This window comes from Anolis sagrei, chromosome Y (genome assembly GCF_037176765.1).
Source record: "Anolis sagrei isolate rAnoSag1 chromosome Y, rAnoSag1.mat, whole genome shotgun sequence".
Lineage (NCBI taxonomy): Eukaryota > Metazoa > Chordata > Lepidosauria > Squamata > Dactyloidae > Anolis > Anolis sagrei.
Window position 1 is genome coordinate 50,429,271 of NC_090035.1, and position 20,092 is coordinate 50,449,362.

At 48.0% G+C, this 20,092-nt stretch overlaps 1 protein-coding gene across 7 annotated transcripts in view; it reads left to right on the top strand.

Moving 5' to 3' along the window:
* Nucleotides 1–20,092, top strand: part of LOC137095337 (serine/arginine repetitive matrix protein 1-like) — a 107,223-nt gene that overhangs the window by 56,544 nt on the left and 30,587 nt on the right. For all 7 annotated transcript variants that reach the window (XM_067461862.1, XM_067461864.1, XM_067461863.1 and 4 more), the window contains 2 exons: nucleotides 18,578–18,690; nucleotides 18,999–19,199. In XM_067461862.1, the coding sequence (XP_067317963.1) occupies nucleotides 18,578–18,690; nucleotides 18,999–19,199 (314 nt within the window). The remainder of the gene's footprint in view (nucleotides 1–18,577; nucleotides 18,691–18,998; nucleotides 19,200–20,092) is intronic.

Genomic DNA, 20,092 nt, shown 5'->3' on the forward strand with positions numbered 1-20,092 from the left:
AGAGAGGAAAGGAAAAGGCCAGAGGGGGCGGAGTCAGAACATTACCAATACAGACCAGACTTGGCACACAAAGCCCCCATGACCCACTCGACATCCTACTGCAGTTTGGAGGAGGATGAACCATGGATGATGGGACTTGCAGTACCATCACTCACATTCTGAGACCGCTGTTAACCTCATCCAATGACTGATCAGTACCAAACTTGGCACATAGACCTCTCATGACCCACTTTACGTCCTGGTGTGGTTTGGCTGGGGATGGACCATGGATTATGGGACTTGCAGTACCTTTGCTCAATTCTTGAGACCACTGCAACCCTCATCCAATTTACGATAAAGACCAAACTTGGCACACTGAGTCTCCATGACGCACTCTACATCCTGGTGCGGCTTGGAGGAGGATGCACCATGGACGATGGGACTTGCAATACCAGCACTCCCTTCCTAAAACCATTGTAACTGCCAACAATGATGGATCAGGACCACAATTTACACAGAGAGCCCACATAACCCACCCTACATCCTGGTGCGGTTTGGAAGAATTTGACCATGGATGATGGGACTTGCAGTCACTTCACTCACTTCCTGAGACCACTGAGACCCTTGCCAATGATGGATCAAGACCAAACTTGGCACAGAGAGTCCCCATGACCCACTCTACAACCTGGTGTACTTTTGAGGAGGACAGACCATGGATGATAGGACTTCAAGTACCTCCACTCTCTTCCCAAGACTGCTGCAACCCTCATCTAATGTCCGATCAAGACCAAACTTGGCACACAGAGCTCCCATGACCCACTCTATATCCCGATGCTGTTTGGAGAAGGACGGACGATGGATGATGGGACTTCCAGTGCAGTTCAGGACAGGATGGGCCACCAATGATGGGATTTGCAGTATTTCACCCGATTCACTTCCCACAGAACATTGTAGCCCCTACAAATCACAGACCAGGCCCAAACTTGGCACATAGAGTACTCATTGCCCACTCTACATCCTGATGCAGTTCTAAGGGGGATGGACCATGGATGATGGAATTTGCAGTATCTTTACTCACTTACTGAAACCACTGCGACCCTCATCCAATGACCAATCAAGGCCAAATTGGCACACAAATCCCCCATAACCCACTCTACATCCTGGTGCACTTTCGAGGAGGACGGACCATGGATGATGGGACTTCAAGTACCTCCACTCCCCAAAACTGCTGCAACCCTCATCTAATGACCTGTTAAGTGACATCAATACCAAACTTGGCACACAGAGCCCCCATGACCTACTCTACATATTGCTGCAGTTTTGGAGGAGGATTGACCATGGATGATGGGACGTTCAGTACCTTCCCTCACATTCTGAGACCTCTGCGAACCTCAATCAATGACTGATCAAGACCAAACTTGGCACAGACCTCTCATGACCCACTTTATGTCCTGGTGTCGTTTGGAAAAATTTGGAGATGGATGATGGGACTTGCAGTAGCTTCACTCACTTACTGAAACCACTGCGACCCTCATCCAATGACTGATAAAGACCAAATTTGGCACCCAGAGCCCCCATGACCCACTCTATATCCTGCTGCTGTTTGGAGGAGGGTGGACCATGGATGATGGGACTTCAAATTCCTTCACTCCCTGAAAACAATACAGCCGTTATCCAATGACCAATAAAGATCAAATTTGGCATATAGAACCGCCATTACCCACTTTCTCTAATAACCCGGGCAGCGCCGGGTCCCCAAGCTAGTCTATAATAAAAGTCAAAGTTTGTATGCGGAGGACAACAGTGTGGCGGTGTGGCGTTGTATGTGCCAGCATTCTGATTGGCCAGGCTGAAAGTTCCAAGATTCTGATTGGCTGCTGCTGTGGTGCTATTTGCATATGGTCTCTGATTGGCCAGCTTTACAGGAGCCCCTGGTGGAGAAAAGGGTTCATGACAGAAACAGAGACATGAGAGAAGGAAATTTGCATATGTTCTCTTGATTGGCCAGCCTCAATTCCAAGATTCCGAGATGACAAAGAGAGGAAAGGAAAAGGCCAGGGGCTGAGTCAGAAAATAACCAATATATTCCAGACTTGGTACACAGAGCCTGTAAAACCCACTCGACATCCTACTTCAGTTTGGAGGAGGATGAACCATGGATGATGGGACTTGCAGTACCATCACTCACATTCTGAGACCGTTGTTAACTGCATCCAATGACTGATCAGGACCAAACTTGGCACATAGGCCTCTCATAATCCACTTTACGTCCTGGTGTGGTTTGGCCGGGGAATGGACCATGGATTATGGGACTTGCAGTACCTTTGCTCAATTCTTCAAACCACTGCAACCCTCATCCAATTACCGATAAAGACCAAACTTGACACACTGAGTCTCCATGATGCACTCTACATCCTGGTGCAGTTTGGAGTAGAATGCACCATGGACGATGGGACTTGCAATACCTGCACTTCCTTCCTAAGATCATTACAACTGCCAACAATGATGGATCAGGACCACAATTTTACACAGAGAGTCGGCATGACCCACTCTACATCCTGGTGCTGTTTGGAAGAATTTGACAATGGATGATGAGACTTGCAGTCACTTCACTCACTTCCTGAGACCACTGAGACCCTCTCCAATGGCTGATCAAGACCAACTTGGCACACAGAGTCCCCATGACCCACTCTACATGCTGGTGCACTTTCGAGGAGGACAGACCATGGATGATGGGACTTCAAGTACCTCCACTCCCTGCACAAGACGGCTGGAACCCTCATCTAATGTCCGATCAAGACCAAACTTGGCGCACAGAGCCCCCATGACCCACTCCACATCCCAATGCTGTTTGGAAGAGGACGGACGATGGATGATGGGACTTCCAGTACCTTCACTCACTTCCTGAAACCACAGCAACACTTATCAAAACACCAAGAAAGACCAAACTTGGCACACAGAGCCCCCTTGGCCAACTCAACATTCTGGTGAGGTTTGGGAAGAACAGACTATGGATGATGGGACTTGCAGTATCTAAACTCACTTTCTGAGATCACTGTAACCCTCATCCAACGATTGTTCAAGAACAAAACTTGGCACACAGAGCCCCCACGACCCACTCTCCATTCTGGTGCAATTTGGAGGAGGATGGACCACAGATTATGGGACTTGCAGTACCTTCACTAACTTCCTGAGATCACTGCGAGCCATATAAATAACTTATAAAGACCAACCTTGATGCAAAATTCCCCAAGCTAGTCTATCTATGTATATAATAAAAGTCAAAGTTTGTATGCGGAGGACAAAAGTGTGGTGGTAGGAGTATGTGCCAGCCTTCTGATTGGCTGCCGCTGTGGTGCTATTTGCATATGGTCTCTGATTGGCCAGCTTCAATGGGAGCCCCTGGTGGAGAAAAGAGTTCATGACAGAAACGGGGACATGAGAACGAAATTTGCCCCAATTCCAAGAGGAAATGAAAAGGCTAGGGGCTGAGTCAGAAAATTACCAATACAGACCAAATTTGGCACACAAAGCCCCCATGACCCACTCGTCATCCTACTGCAGTTTGGAGGAGGATGAACCATGGATGATGGGAGTTGCAGTACCATCACTCACATTCTGAGACCGCTGTTAACCTCATCCAATGACTGATCAGGACTGAACTTGGCACATAGACCTCTCATGACCCACTTTACGTCCTGGTGTGGTTTGGCCGGGGATGGACCATGGATTAAGGGACTTGCAGTACCTTTGTTGAATTCTTGAGACCACTGCAACCCTCATCCAATTAGCGATAAAGACCAAACTTGGCACACTGAGTCTCCATGACGCATTCTACATCCTGGTGCTGTTTGGAAGAGGATGCACCATGGACGATGGGACTTGCAATACCTGCACTCCCTTCCTAAGACCATTACAACTGCCAACAATGATGGATCAGGACCACCATGCACACAGAGACCCAGCATCACCCACTCTGCATCCTGGTGCTGTTTGGAAGAATTTGACAATGGATGATGGGACTTGTAGTCACTTCACTCACTTCCTGAGACCACTGAGACCCTCGCCAATGACTGATCAAGTCCAAACTTGGCAACAAGGGTCCCCATGACCCACTCTACATCCTAGTGCACTTTTGAGGACAGATCATGGATGATGGGACTTCAAGTACCTCCACTCCCTTCCCAAGATGACTGCAACCTTCATCTAATGTCTGATCTAGACCAAACTTGGCACACAGAGCCCTCATGATTCACTCTACATCCCGATGCTGTTTGGAGGAGGATGGACGATGGGTGATGGGACTTCCGGTACCTTCACTCACTTCCTGAAACCACAGCGACACTTATCCAAATACCAAGAAAGTCCAAACTTGGGACAGAGAGTCCCCTTGGCCAACTCAACATTCTGGTGAAGTTTGGAGGAGAATAGACAATGGATTATGGGACTTGCAGTACCTAAACTCACTTCTGAGACCACTGTGACCCTCATACAATATTTGATCAAGAACAAAACTTGGCACACAGAGCCCCCACGACGCACTCTTCATTCTGGTGCAATTTGAATAAGGATGGACCACAAATGATGGGATTTACAGTACCTTCACTAACTTCCTGAGACCACTGTGAGCCATATAAATAACTGATAAAGACCAACCTTGATACACAATTCCTTTTTCAAATAACCCGGGCAGCGCCGGGTCCCGAAGCTAGTATATAATAAAAGTCAAAGTTTGTATGCAGCAAACAGAAGTGTGGCGGTGTGCCCGGGTATATGCCAGTTTTCTGATTGGCTGCCACTGTGGTTCTATTTGCATATGGTCACTGATTGGCCAGCTTCAATAGAAGCCCCTGGTCGAGAAAAGGGTTCATGACAGAAAGGAGAGATGAGAGAAGGAAATTTGCATATGGTCTCTGATTGGCCAACCTCAATTCCAAGATTCTGAGATGACAAAGAGAGGAAAGGAAAAGGCCAGGGGCTCTGTCAGAAAATTATCAATACAGACCAAATCTGGCACACAGAGCACACAAGACCCACTCTACATCCTACTGTAGTTTGGAGGAGAATGAACCATGGATTATGGGACTTGAAGTACCATCACTCACATTCTGAAAGCGCTGTTAACCTCATCCAATGACTGATCAGGACCAAACTTGGCACATAGACCTCTCATGACCCACTTTACGTCCTGGTGTGGTTTGGCTGGGGATGGACCATGGATTATGGGACTTGCAGTACCGTTGCTCAATTCTTGAGACCACTGCAACCCTCATCCAATTTACGATAAAGACCAAACTTGGCACACTGAGTCTCCATGACGCACTCTACATCCTGGTGCGGCTTGGAGGAGGATGCACCATGGACGATGGGACTTGCAATACCTGCACTCCCTTCCTAAGACCACTAGAACTGCCAACAATGATGGGTCAGGACTACAATGTACACAGAGAGCCTGCATGACCGATTCTATATCCTGGTGCGGTTTGGAAGAATTTGGCAATGGATGATCGGACTTGCAGTCACTTCACTCACTCCCTGAGACCACTGAGACCCTCGCCAATGACTGATCAAGACCAAACTTGGCACTCAGAGTCCCCATGACCCTTTCTACATCCTGGTGCACTTTCGAGGAGGACAGCCCATGGATGATGGGACTTCAAGTACCTCCACTCCCTTCCCAAGATTGCTGCAACCCTCATCTAATGTTCGTTCAAAACCAAACTTGGCACATAGAGCACCCATGACCCACTTTACATCCTGCTGCAGTTGGAGGAGGGTTGACCATAGATGATGGGACTTCCAGTACCTTCACTCACATTCTGAGACCTCTGCGAACCTCATCCAATGACTGAGCAAGACCAAACTTGCCACATGGACCTTTCATGACCCACTTTACATTCTGGTGTCATTTGGAAAAATTTGGAGATGGATGATGGGACTTGCAGTAACTTCACTCACTTTCTGAGACCACTGAGACCCTCGCCAATGACTGATCAAAACCAAACTTCGCATACAGAGCCCCCATGACCCACTCTACATCTTGGTGCAGTTTGGAGGAGGACAGACTATGGATGATGGGACTTCAAGTTCCTCCACTCCCTTCCCAAGATTGCTGCAACCCTCATCTAATGACCAATCTAGACCAAACTTGGCACACAGAGCCCCCATGACTCACTCTACATCCTGCTGTAGTTTTGGAGGAGGGTTGACTATGGATGATGGGACTTGCAGTACGTTTACTCACTTACTAAAACCACTGCGACCCTAATCCAATGACGGATCAAGACCAAACTTGGCACACAGAACTCCCATGACCCACTCTACATCCTGCTGCAGTTTGAAGGAGGATGGACTTTGGATGATGGGACTTGCATTACTTTCACTCACTCACTGAAACCACTACCACCCTCATCCAATGGCTGATAAAGACCAAGCTTGGCACGCAGAGCCCCCATGACCCATTCTATATCCTGCTGCTGTTTGGAGGTGGGTGGACCATGGATGGGACTTCAAGTACCTTCACTCATTTCCTGAAAACAATGCAGCCATTATCCAATGACCAATAAAGACCAAACTTGGCATACAGAACCACCATTACCCACATTCTCCAATAACCCGGGCAGCTCTGGGTCCACAAGCTAGTATATAATAAAAGTTAAAGTTTGTGTGTGAGAGAGGAAGGCCGACGTAGGTAGGAGTTTCTGGCAGCTTTCTGATTGGCTGCCACTGTGGTGCTATTTGAATATGGTCTCTGATTGTCCAGCCACAATAGGACTCCCTGGTGGTGAAAAGGGTTAATGAGAGAAACAGGGACATGTATGTGTCAGCTTTCTGATTGGCTGCCACTGTGGTACTATTTGCATATGGTCTCTGATTGGCCAACCTGAAAGTTCCAAGATTATGTGGTGACAAGAGAGGAAAGAAAAAGGCCTTTCGGCTGTATCTGAAAATTACCAATACAGACCAAACTTGGCACACAGAGCCCCCATGACCCACTCTTCATGCTACTGCAGTTTGGGGAGGATGGACCATGGATGATAGGGCTAGCAGTACCATCACACACATTCTGAGACCTCTGTGAACCTCATCGAATGACTGATCAAGACCAAACTTGGCACACAGAGCCCGTAAGACCCACTCTACATCCTGGTGCTGTTTTGAGGTGGATACACAATAGATGATGGGATTTGCAGTACCTCTCTCACTTCCTGAGACCACAGCAACTTTAATACAATTAACAATAAAGACCAAACTTATTATTTATTTATTTATTTCGGTTGCTTCTACCCCGCCCTACCCTGAAGGGGACTCAGGGCGGCTTACAAAAGCAAGGCGCAATTTGATACCCGGATCACATAACAACAATAAGACAAAATAACAGCAATTCTAGCAGTAACATCACTTAACAGAAACAATAATTCTTGCAAGGTGAAAACAACCATAAAACCAGTAAAAGCAATAAAACCAATACAAACCATTTCTCCTCATTGACGGTCAGCGTTTCACAATCTCATAGTTCAAATTCCAATTCCACAATTGTCAGTCCTGTCAGTCTTATCCATCTGGTTGTCCATATCTAGTTGTCAGATTGCCCGAAGGCCTGGTCGCACAACCACATCCCTCCTCTCCTTCAGGAGGAAGGCAGATGCCCTAATTTCCCCCGGGAGTGAGAAGGCCCTGCTCCTCATCCCCACTAACCTCACTTATGATAGCGGTGGGGTCGAGAGCAGGGGCTCCCCAGATGATCTCAAATTCCGGGGTGGGACGTAGAGGGAGATACGTTCGGACAGATACACTGGACCGGAACCATAAAGGGTTTTGTAGGTCAAAACCAGCACCTTGAATTGTGCTCGGAACTGAACCGGCAGCCAGTGGAGCTGACGCAGCAGGGGGGTGGTGTGCTCCATGTATGTCGCTCCGGTGAGCAATCTGGCTGCCGCTTGCTGGACCAGTTGAAGTTTCCAAACAGTATTCATGGGCAAGCCCACGTAGAGTGCGTTGCAGTAGTCTATTCGGGATGTAACAAGAGCTTGGACCACTGTGGCCAGATCGGACTTCCCAAGGTACGGGCGCAACTGGTGCACAAGTTTTAGTTGTGCAAAAGCTCTCCTGGCCACCGCTGAAACCTGAGATTCCAGGCTCAGCGAAGAGTCCAGGATCACTCCCAAGCTGTGAACCTGAGTCTTCAGGGGGAGTGTAACCCCGTCCAGCACAGGCTGTAACCCTATGCCCTGTTCGGCCTTGCGATTGACCAGTAGAACCTCTGTCTTGTCTGGATTCAATTTCAATTTGTTAGCTTTCATGCAGTCCGACACAGCAGCTAGACACCGATTTAAGGTCTGGACAGCCTCCTTGGTGACAGGTGAGAAGGAGTGACAGATCTGGGCATCATCTGCATAGAGATAACACCTCAGTCCGAAACTCCGAATGATCTCCCCCAGCGGCTTCATGTAGATGTTAAACAACATTGGGGACAGAATTGAACCCTGTGGGACTCCTGACAACAACGGCTGTGGGGCCGAACAGGTGTCACCTAGTAACACCTTCTGGGACCATCCCTCAGGAAAGCACTGGAGCCACTGCAAGGCAATACCCCCAAGTCCCATATCTATGAGGCATCCCAGAAGGATACCGTGATCAACACACTCCCCCTGTCCAGCTCCCGGCGAAGATCATCTACCAAGGCGACCGAGGCTGTTTCCGTTCCATGTTGCGGCCTAAAGCCAGACTGTGCCGGATCCAGATAATCAGTGTCTACCAGAAATCCCCAGAGTTGTGTTGCCACCACACGTTCCATGACTTTGCCCAAGTAGGGGAGATTGGAAACTGGCTGATAGTTGTCGAATTGAATGGGGTCCAGTGATGGTTTTTTCAACAGCAGTTTTATAATAGCTTGTTTTAAGCTCGCTGGAATCTTGCCCTCCTGCAAGGAGGCATTAACCACCACCACCCACTCTGCCAAACCCCCTCTGGCTTCGTTTTTTAGCCAGGATGGTCAGGGATCTAGGATGCATGTGGTAGGTTGCACCTCTCCAAGGATCCTGTCCACATCCTCAAGCTGAACCAATTGAAATGAATCCAATAAAACTGGACAAGCAGATGCTCTCATTACATCCTCAGAGACTGCAGTTAAAGCGTCGTTGAAACCAGACTGAATCAGTGCAATTTTATCAGCGAAGAATTGAGCAAGTGCTTCACAGCGAGCTCCCAAGCTGTCAGGGATCTCGCTTTTCGGCGGATTGAACAGACTCCTGACAACTCGAAAGAGCTCAGCTGGACGGTTCTTCGCAGATGCAATATTGCCCGCAAAGGATGTTTTTTGTGCTGCCGCTATTGCCACATCGTGGGACCTTTAAAAGGCATTCAGATGTGTTTGGGCCGATTTAGTCGGATTCCGTCGCCACACGCGCTCTAGCCACCTCTTTTTTTGCTTCATTGCTATCAGCTCCTCAGTGAACCAAGGGGCATGACTAGCTCGGTTACTTGGGAGGGGGCGTTCCGGAGCAATTGTATCGATTGCCCTAGTCATTTCAGAGTTCCAGCGAGAGACCAAGGCATCGGCAGAAGCACCAGCCAGGGAGGTAGGAAGATCCCCAAGAGCAGTCAGGAAACCATTTGGATCCATAAGTCTCTTGGGGCAGACCATTCTAATGGGTCCACCACCCCTGCAGAGGTTAGGAGGTACAGTAAGTCTAAACCTGATCAGGTAGTGGTCGGTCCATGGCAATTGAGCGATTGTCAGCTCCTCTGCCCCGACACTGTCATCCTATCCCTGAGAGAAGACCAAATCCAGTGTGTGTCCAGCAGTATGGGTGGGACCAGATACGAATTGAGACAGGCCAATAGTTGCCATGGCGGCCATAAAGTCCTGAGCTGCTCCTGAAAGAGAGGTCTCGGCATGGACATTGAAATCCCCCATGACTAAAAGCCGCTGGGAGCTCAACGCCATATCCGAGACCACTCCTGCTAGCTCAGGTAGGGAGACTGTCGTGCAGTGGGGTGGTCGGTACACCAACAGAACCCCTATCCTGTCCTGGTCACCTAACCTGAAGCCGGCACACTCAAATGAAGGTGATTGTGGGATGGGGCACCTGATCAGGGCAATAAAATCCTTATAGACCACAGCAACTCCTCCTCCCCGCCCTCCGGGTCTTGGCTGGTGCTGCACAGAGTAGCCCGGTGGACACAGTTGGGAGAGATTCACCCCTCCCCCCTCATCCAACCAGGTCTCCGTTATACATGCCAGGTCAGCTTGTTCTTCCTGGATTAGATCTCGAATGATGGAAGTCTTTCCATTTACCAACCTGGCATTGAACAGCACCACCCTTAACCCAGAGGGGCCACCATCCTGGCATCTCAGTTGTACCTGATCGGGAGAGTTTTTTTGAAGTTGCCAATACATTCTTGTTAATTTCAGGCTGAATCGTTTGTTGGGGTTTGGTATGAGTAATCTTTGGAATTGCCAATGTTCTATTGTAAATTTTGGGTCGGATTTGTTTTTGTCTTAAATCCTTAGTATGCTTTAAGTTTTACAAATTATTGTTATAAATTTGGGGCCGAAGGGTGTGGCAGGAGGGGGTGTGCAGTGGCGGGGGCCCCAAAGCCCGGTGCCGGCAGGCAGGCAGGCAGAGCCTTCTCTCTCCTCCCTCGGTGTAGTGGGAGGGGGGCATGCAGCGGCGGGGGCTTAAGGCGCCAACGGAGAGCCCAGGAGCTCCAACAATCAAGCGAGGTCTTAAAGCGCCGGCGAGCGGGCAGGCAGAGCCTTCTCCCTCGGTGTAGCGGGAGGGGGGCATGCAGCAGCGGGGGCTTAAGGTGCCAACGGAGAGCCCAGGAGTTCCAACAATCAAGCGAGATCTTAAAGCGCCAGCGAGCAGGGAGGCAGAGCCTTCTCTCTCCTCCCTCGGTGTAGTGGGAGGGAGGCATGCAGCGGCGGGGGCTTAAGGCGCCAACAGAGAGCCCAGGAGCTCCAACAATCAAGCGAGATCTTAAAGCGCCTGCGAGAGGGCAGGCGCAGCTCAGGGTCTTGCTGCTGTCCGCCATACCGGAACCAGAAGTCTGCTGTCCACCATACCAGAACTTGGCACACACAGCCCACATGACCCACTCTACATTCTATTGCAGTTTGGAGGAGGATGGACCATGAATGATGGGACTTGCAGTACCATCACTCACATTCGGAGACTGCTGTTAACTTCATCAAATGACAGATCAAGACCAAACTTGGCACGTAAATCTCTCATGACCCACTTTACATCCTGGTGAGGTTTGGCCAGGGTAGAACCATGGATTATGGGACTTGCAGTACCTTTGCTCAATTCTTTCCATTTACCGACCTGGCATTGAACAGCACCACCCTTAACCCAGAGGGGCCACCTCCTGGCATCTCAGTTGTACCTGATCGGGAGAGTTTTTTGAAGTTGCCAATACATTCTTGTTAATTTCAGGCTGAATCGTTTGTTGGGGTTTGGTATGAGTAATCTTTGGAATTGCCAATGTTCTATTGTAAATTTTGGGTCGGATTTGCTTTTGTCTTAAATCCTTAGTATGTTTTAAGTTTTCCAAATTATTGTTATAAATTTGGGGCCGAATTGAGTGGTTTGTTCTCCCTTTCCAATATCTCCCTCTACCTGTCACCACCTCTATAGCAGCCCCCCCCCCCACACCCGCAGAACCACCTGCCCCGGGGGAATTCCCTCCATATTCTTCCGTTACAGTACCAGTTGTTGGGGTGTAATAGCAGACATTGTTGTAATTGTAAATATCTGGACCCTGAGGACCCCCCCCCCCTTTGATACTTCCTGATCCTTCCAGTGTGCTGAAGATCACAAAGTGCACTTGTGCATTACTGGAGAAGAAGGATACTTGAAGAAGTATTAGCAGTAACAACGGTGACATAAATGGTGACATAAATAAATTGCTGGGAGTTCACAATGAAAACCTAGGGTAGAATAGTGTCTCAGTATTTGTCTAAAGTGCTATAGTGCTAACAACTTAGCAGCAGTCTTGGTGGTTTGGGACCAGTTAACAATTTCTGACAGGACCAGGCGATCCAAAGTGCTGGACTAAAGTGCTTGATAGTTCTATGATAGTTCTATGATTCAAGTCAGTGCCCTCAAAAAAGATTCTCGGTGTCCCTCAAACTAGGACGGACAATTCAAAACACAGGACCCAGCTTCTAGGGTCCGTGGAAAATAAGCCGGCACCCCTTGGCCCGGTCCTTAGTTCTTCTTGACCGTCCAGGAGGATGATGGTGCTGCTCGTAGGGAGTTGGTCTTTGTATAAAGGGGACAGTGACTGAGTTAGAGACAGTTTCCAGCAGCAGTGTGGGATGGTGTTATTTGCCCCTCCAGCCAGAGAGGGCAGTGTTGGAAAAGATGACAGATCTTACATAGCTATGAGTTTTGATAGAAAGCAGCAGAACGCTGATCCTATGTCGGATAGGCCTTTCTGTTGTTACTTAGGCCCACACTGTCAGATGGTTGGCAATGTTTGTTCCGGAAAATAGTGGGCGAGATGAAAAGTGTCCCACGCAGGCAGTCAGACGGGTGTTAAATTGTAAAGATGTTACAGCCACAAAGCGAGGAATAAGCACCATCGCACGTTGCAAGGGGTGCTGGAAATGACGCCAGTTCGAGGGCTGCTGGCAGGCAGGTCTTCTCTCCCCCTCCCCCTGTGCAGCGGGAGGGGGCGTGCAGCGACGGGGCCTAACAGTCCTGATGGAGTCATCTTCGGCAGGCAGGCGGCCTTTTCTCCCCTTCTCTCCCACACCCTCGGTGTGGCAGGAGGGGGTTCGCAGCGGCGGGGGCCCCAAAGCCCGGTGGAGTCAGTGCCGGCAGGCAGGCTGGCAGAGCCTTCTCTCTCCTCCCTTGGTGTAGTGGGAGGGGGGCATGCAGCGGCGGGGGCTTAAGGCGCCAACGGAAAGCCCAGGAGCTCCAACAATCAAGCGAGATCTTAAAGCGCCGGCGAAAGGGCAGGCAGAGCCTTCTCCTCCCTCTGTGTAGTGGGAGGGGGGCATGCAGCGGCGGGGGCTTAAGGCGCCAATGGAGAGCCCAGGAGCTCCAACAATCAAGCGAGATCTTAAAGTGCCAGCGAGCAGGAGGCAGAGCCTTCTCTCTCCTTCCTCGGTGTAGCGGGAGGGAGGCATGCAGCAGCGGGGGCTTAAGGCGCCAACGGAGAGCCCAGGAGCTCCAACAATCAAGCGAAATCTTAAAGTTCAGCCCCAGGAGCTCCAGAAAACAGGTGAGATCTTAAGGTTGAGGGAGCCGGCCGCGATGTTATGGCGGCACTCTATCTCGCCTTCCCCTTCACTTTCCCTTGCTCCCTTACTCCTGAGTTCCTCCGGACTGCCAGGGCTTCTTTCGAGACCCCTGGTTGTTCCGAATCCCCCTGCTTGAGTTGGGGGATTTGGGAGGGGGAAGGATCACCTTAGATTCCCTTGGATTAAAGTCTCAGCAGGCGCAGCTCAGGGTCTTGCTGCTGTCCACCATACTGGAACCGGAAGTCTGCTGTCCGCCATACCAGAACTTGGCACACACAGCCCACATGACCCACTCTACATCCTATTGTAGTTTGGAGGAGGATGGACCATGGATGATAGGACTTGCAGTACCATCACTCATATTTGGAGACTGCTGTTAACCTCATCAAATGACAGATCAAGACCAAACTTGGCACGTAAATCTCTCATGACCCACTTTACATCCTGGTGAGGTTTGGCCAGGGAAGGACCATGGATTATGGGAATTGCAGTACCTTTGCTCAATTCTTGAGACCACTGCAACCCTCATCCAAGTACCGATAAAGACTAAACTTGGCACACTGAGTCTCCATGACGCACTCTACATCCTAGTAGAGTTTGGAGGAGATGCAACATGGACGATGGGATTTGCACTCCCTTCCTAAGACCATTACAACTGCCAACAAAGATGGATCACAATTCACACAGAGAGTCTGTCTGACCCACTCCACATTCTGGGGCGGTTTGGAGGAATTTGGCAATGGATGATGGCTCTTGCAGTCACTTCATTCACTTCCTGAGACCACTGAGACTTTCGCCAATGACTGATCAAGACCAAACTTGGCACACAGAGTCCCCATGACTCACTCTACATACTGGTGCACTTTCGAGGAGGATAGACCATGGATGATGGGACTTCAAGTACCTCCACTCACCAAGATTGATGCAAAATTCATCTAATGGCGTATCAAGACCAAACTTGGCACACAGAGCCCCCATGACCCACTCTACATCCTGCTGCAGTTTTGGAGGAGGGTTGACCATCGATGATGGGACTTCCAGTACCTTCACTCACATTCTGAGACCTCTGCGGACCTCATCCAATGACTGATGAAGACCAAACTTGGCACACAGAGCCCCTATGACCCACTCTACACCCTGCTGCAGATGATGGGACTTCCAGTACCTTCACTCACATTCTGAGACCTCTGCGAACCTCATCCAATGACCGATGAAGACCAAATTTGACACATAGACCTCTCATGATCCACTTTACATCCTGGTGCAGTTTGGAGGAGGACAGACCATGAATGATGGGACTTCAAGTACTTTCACTGCCTTCCTGAGACCACAGCAACTTTAATACAATAAACAATAAAGATCAAACTTGGCACACACAGAGCCCCATGACCCACTCTACATCCTGGTCCAGTTTGGAGGACAGACCATGGATGATGGGACTTCAAGTACCTCCACTCCCTTCCCAAGGTTGCTGCAATACTCATGTGACGACCAATCAAGAGCAAACTTGGAACACAAGCCTCCATGTCACACTCTACATCCTGCTGCATCTTTGGAGGAGGGTTGACCATTGATGATGGGACTTTCAGTAGCTTCACTCACTTGCTGAAACCACGGCCACCCTCATCTAATGACTGATAAAGACCAAACTTGGCACACAGAGCCCCCATGACCCACTCTATACCCTGCTGCTGTTTGGAGGAGGCTGGACCATGGATGATGGGACTTCAAGTACCTTCACTCACTTACTGAAAACAATGCAGCTGTTATCCAATGACCAATAAAGACCAAACTTGGCATACAGGTCAGCCATTACCCACTTTCTCTAATAACCCGGGCAGCGGTAGGTACCCAAGCTTGTAATATAATAAAAGTCAAAGTTTGTATGCGGCGGACAAAAGTGTGGCGGTGCGAGCGGAGGAGTATGTGCCAGCTTTCTGATTGGCTGCCACTGTGGTGCTATTTGCATTTGGTGTCAGATCGGCCAGCTTCAACAGGAGCCCCTTGTGGAGAAAAGAGTTCATGACATAAACTGAGACATGAGAGAAGGAAATTTGCATATGATCTCTGATTGGCCAGCCTCAATTCCAAGATTCCGAGATGACAAAGAGAGGAAAGGAAAAGGCCAGGGGCTGCATCAGAAAATTACCAATACAGACCGAACTTGGCACACAGAGCCTGCAAGATTCACTCGACATCCTACTGCAGTTTGGAGGAGGAAGAACCATGGATGATGGGACTTGCAGTACCATCATTCACATTCTGAGACCGCTGTTAACCTCATCCAATGACTGATCAAGAACAAACTTGGCACATAGACCTCTCATGACCGACTTTACACCATGGTCTGGTTTGACTGTGGATCGAGCATGGATTATGGGACTTGCAGTATCTTCGCTCAATTCCCGAGACCACTGCAACCATCATCCAATTTCCGGTAAGGACCAAACTTGGCACACCGGGTCTCCATGATGCACTCTACATCCTCTTGCGGTTTGGAGGATGATGCACCATGGACGATGGGACTTGCAGTTCCTTCACTCACTTAGTGAAACTACTGAGACCCTCATCCAATGACTGATGAAGACCAAACTTGGCACACAGAACCCCCATGGCCAACTCAACATTCTGGTGAGGTTTGGGGGAGAACAGACTATGGATGATGGGATTTCAAGTACCTCCACACACTTCCCAAGACTGCTGGAACCCTCATCTAATGACCAATCAAGACCAAACTTGGCACACAGAGCCCCCATGAGAGACTCTACATCCTGGTGCTGTTTGGAGGAGGACGGACAATGGATGATGGGACTTGCAGTACCTTCACTCACTTCCTGAAACCACAGTGACATTCATCCAAATACCAATAAAGACCAAACTTGGCACAGAGAGCCCCCATGGCCAACTCAACATTCTGGTGGTGTTTGAGGGAGACTGTGGATGATGGGACTTGCAGTACCTTAACTCACTTTCTGAGATTGCTGTGACTCTCATCCAATGACTGATCAAGACCAAACTTAGCACACAGAGCCTCCATGACCCTCTCTCCATCCTGGTGCAGTTTGGAAGACGATGGACCACAGATGATGGGACTCACAGTACCTTCACTAACTTCCTGAGACCACTGCGAGCCATATAAATAACTGATAAACACGAACCTTGATATACAATTCCTTTCTCTAATAACCCGGGCAGTGCCGGGTCCCCAAGCTAGTAATAAATAAATACATCCTGGTGCTGCTTTGAGGAGGATAGAACATGGAGGATGGGACTTCCAGTACCTTCACTCACATTCTGAGACCTCTGCGAACCTCATCCATTGACTGATGAAGACCAAACAGCACATAGACCTCTCATGACCCACTTTACGTCCTGGTGTCGTTTGGAAAAAATTGGAGATGGATGATGGGACTTGCAGTAACCTCATTCACTTCTGAGACCTTCGCCAATGACTGATCAAGACCAAACTTGGCACAGAGAGCCCCCATGGCCAACTCAAAATTCCGGTGAGGTTTGGGGAGTACAGACTATGGATGATGGGACTTAAAGTACCTCCACTCACTTCCCAAGATGGCTGCAACTCTCAACTAATGTCCGATCAAGACCAAACTTGGCACACAGAGCCCCCATGACCCACTCTCCATCCTGGTGTAGTTTGGAGGAGGATGGACCACTGATGATGGGATTCGCAGTTCCTTCACTAACTTCCTGAAATTACTTTGAGCCATATAACTAACTGATAAATACCAACCTTGATACACTATTCTTTTCTCAAATAACCCAGGCAGCACTGGGTCCCCAAGCTGGTATATAATAAAAGTCAATATTTGTATGTTGCGGAAGTGTATGTGCCAGCTTTCTGATTGGCTGCCACTGTGGTGCTATTTGCATATGGTCTCTGATTGGCCAACTTCAACTGGAGCCCCTGGTGGAGAAAAGGGTTCATGACAGAAACTGGGACATGAGAGAAGGAAATTTGCATATGGTCTCTGATTGGCAAGCCTCAATTCCAAGAATCCGAGATGACACAGAGAGGAAAGGAAAACACCAGATGCTGTGTCAGAAAATTACCAATACAGGCCAAATTTGGCACACAGAGCCTGCAAGACCCACTCTACATCCTACTGTAGTTTGGAGGAGGATGGATCCTGGATGATTGGACTAGCAGTGCCATCACTCACTTTCTGAGATCTCTGTGAACCTCATCTAATGACTGATCAGGACCAAACTTGACACACAGAGCTCCCATGACCCAATTTACATCCTGGTGTGGTTTGGCTGGGGATGGACCATGGATTATGGGACTTGCAGTAGCTTTGCTCAATTCCTGAGGCCACTGCAACCCTCATCCAATTACCAATAAAGACCAAACTTGGAACACTGATTCTCCATGATGCACTCTACATCCTGCTGCAGTTTGGGACTTCAAGTACCTTCAGTCACTTCCTGGGAACGATGCAACCGTCATCCAATGACCAATCAAGACGAAACTTGGCATACAGAACCACCATTACCCACTTTCTCTAATAACCCAAGCAGCGCCATGTCCCCAAGCTAGTAAATAATAAATCCGCCCTAAGATCCTGGAAACTGGAAGCCAACTAAATCATAGTTTGTATTCTTTCACCCTTAGAGGGAGGCAATGACCAGCTCCTGAGTAAATCATACTAAGAAACCCTTAGAACAGGATCACCATGAATTTCAGGTTTCTTTAGGGAAGAAATACTCAGAAATGGTTTTGTCAGTTTTTCTGGAATGCAGCTCACTGCATCTTATATTCATTTACTCTATGATAAAAGCATTTGGTGTTGGTTTATGTTTGCGGCAATGGTAGGTGTTGGGTGACATGTCAGTGGGACAGTTGCTCTACTCCAGATTTTAATCAACACATCAGTTAAGATTTCCATTGTGTTGCTAATTTTCCTAGAAATATGGTCAACATTTTGAAGATGATCTTAAAATTTTTCCAAAACCTGGAATGCATTTTACTGCCTTCTTGACAGTAGCCACTAGCTAAGAATGCATTAGCAGAATCCTGTTGGGACACTGTGCTAATGTAATAATACCGGTGCAAACTGTGGCTACAGGAATTGAAAGGTTGAGGATCCCGATTTCGAAGCAGCCCTGAGTTCCCTTGGGGAGATAGGGTGGTCTATAAATAAATTGTTGTTTTTGTTGTTGTTGTTGTTATTGTTATTGAAGCAGCAGATTTTGCCTGGCTTCCCTTACCACTGTTGCATGATGCTGTTGAAAGTGAAGTTCTAGTTAGTGTAACAGCAAAATTATAAGGCATTTTTAACCTATATTTCTGAATAAAGGGCATGTTAATATTTGTTTCAGATTGAACAGGAAAAATTGGCTTCGATGAAGAAACAAGATGAAGACAAGGATAAGAGAGACAAGGAAGATAAAGAGAATAGGGAAAAGAGGGATCGATCTCGAAGTCCTAGAAGGTATTAAGTATTTCTGTGCTAATTAGTATTGTATTCTGAGGTATGAACAGAACATTTTCTGAAGTTATTGAATTCTGTTCTGAAAGAACTGTATAATCAAACTTTTCTTTGAGACAGTAATGCTTTACGACTTACCCCCTAAATGTTTAGTTTCACTATGTTCAGTGTTGAATACCATGGTATCTTTCACATTTAGAAGTGGTGAGGAACCATTTGGTGAATACTCTTAAAGTAAAATGTCTTTTGATTGGTCATAAAGCCTTATTCAAATGTAGTAATCAGCTTAACATAGGTTAATGTTATTCTAGACGCAAATCCAGGACTCCATCCCCTAGAAGATGGACATCCCCTGTCAGGAAGGAAAGAAAACACAGCCATTCACGATCCCCACATCACACAGCTAAAAGCCATAGTGTCACCCCTCCACCGGAAAAGAAAGAAGAGACTCCTGAGCCAGAACGTTCAATTAAAGTAAAAGAAACATTGATCCAAGAGGCCACATCTACTAGGTAATTTGCATGGTTGCTTGCTATTTTATTCTTGGAGCATCATAAATGCTATGGGAAGACTGTTGGAAACTTTAGAGTTTGATTCAGAAATATTTACTGTTATGCCAAAAAAATCAAATTGAAATAATATTATGGCTTATTCACATTATGTCAGTATATATTTAAAACAGCTAGATGAAACTGGAAAATGAAAATGGTGCTCAGTTATAGCAGTTGATAGTGTTTGGGCATGAACTGTGATCTAGAAACAGATTTAGTATTTATTTAAAACAATTACATTCTGCACTTCTCACCCCAAAGGGCAGAGCACAACATATATACAGAAACATTCAATGCCAATGCAAAAACAAACTATAAACATGCATAAATACTAAAATCAGTATCTTCACGTCAAAACCAACTGTTTAAAGCTGTCCCAAATCATCCATATCAAATCTATTTGGCAGGGTAAACTTTCCTATTGCTGCCTTATTGCACTGTCCCTAAGGCTTGGTCCCACAGCCACGTTTTTACTATCTTTCTAAAGGACAGGAGGGAGGGGGCTGATCTAATCTCACCGGGGAGGGAGTTCCATAGTTGAGGGGCAATCACTGAAAAGGACCTCTCTCTCGTCCCTGCCAATAGCACCTGTAACGGTGGCGGTACTGAGAGCAGGGCATACCCGGAAGATCTTAATCTCCACGGTGGTTCCTAGAGGGAGATGCATTTGGACAGGTAGATTGGGCCCGGGCCATTTAGGGCTTTATAGGCCAAATCCAGCACTTTGAATTGTACTGGGTAGCAAACTACCAACCAGTAGAGCTGACGCAACACATCATCTCTACTGGTTGGCAGTTTATGCCATTCCAGTTATTAATCTGGCTGTTTCTCGTTGGACTATTTGAAGCATCCGA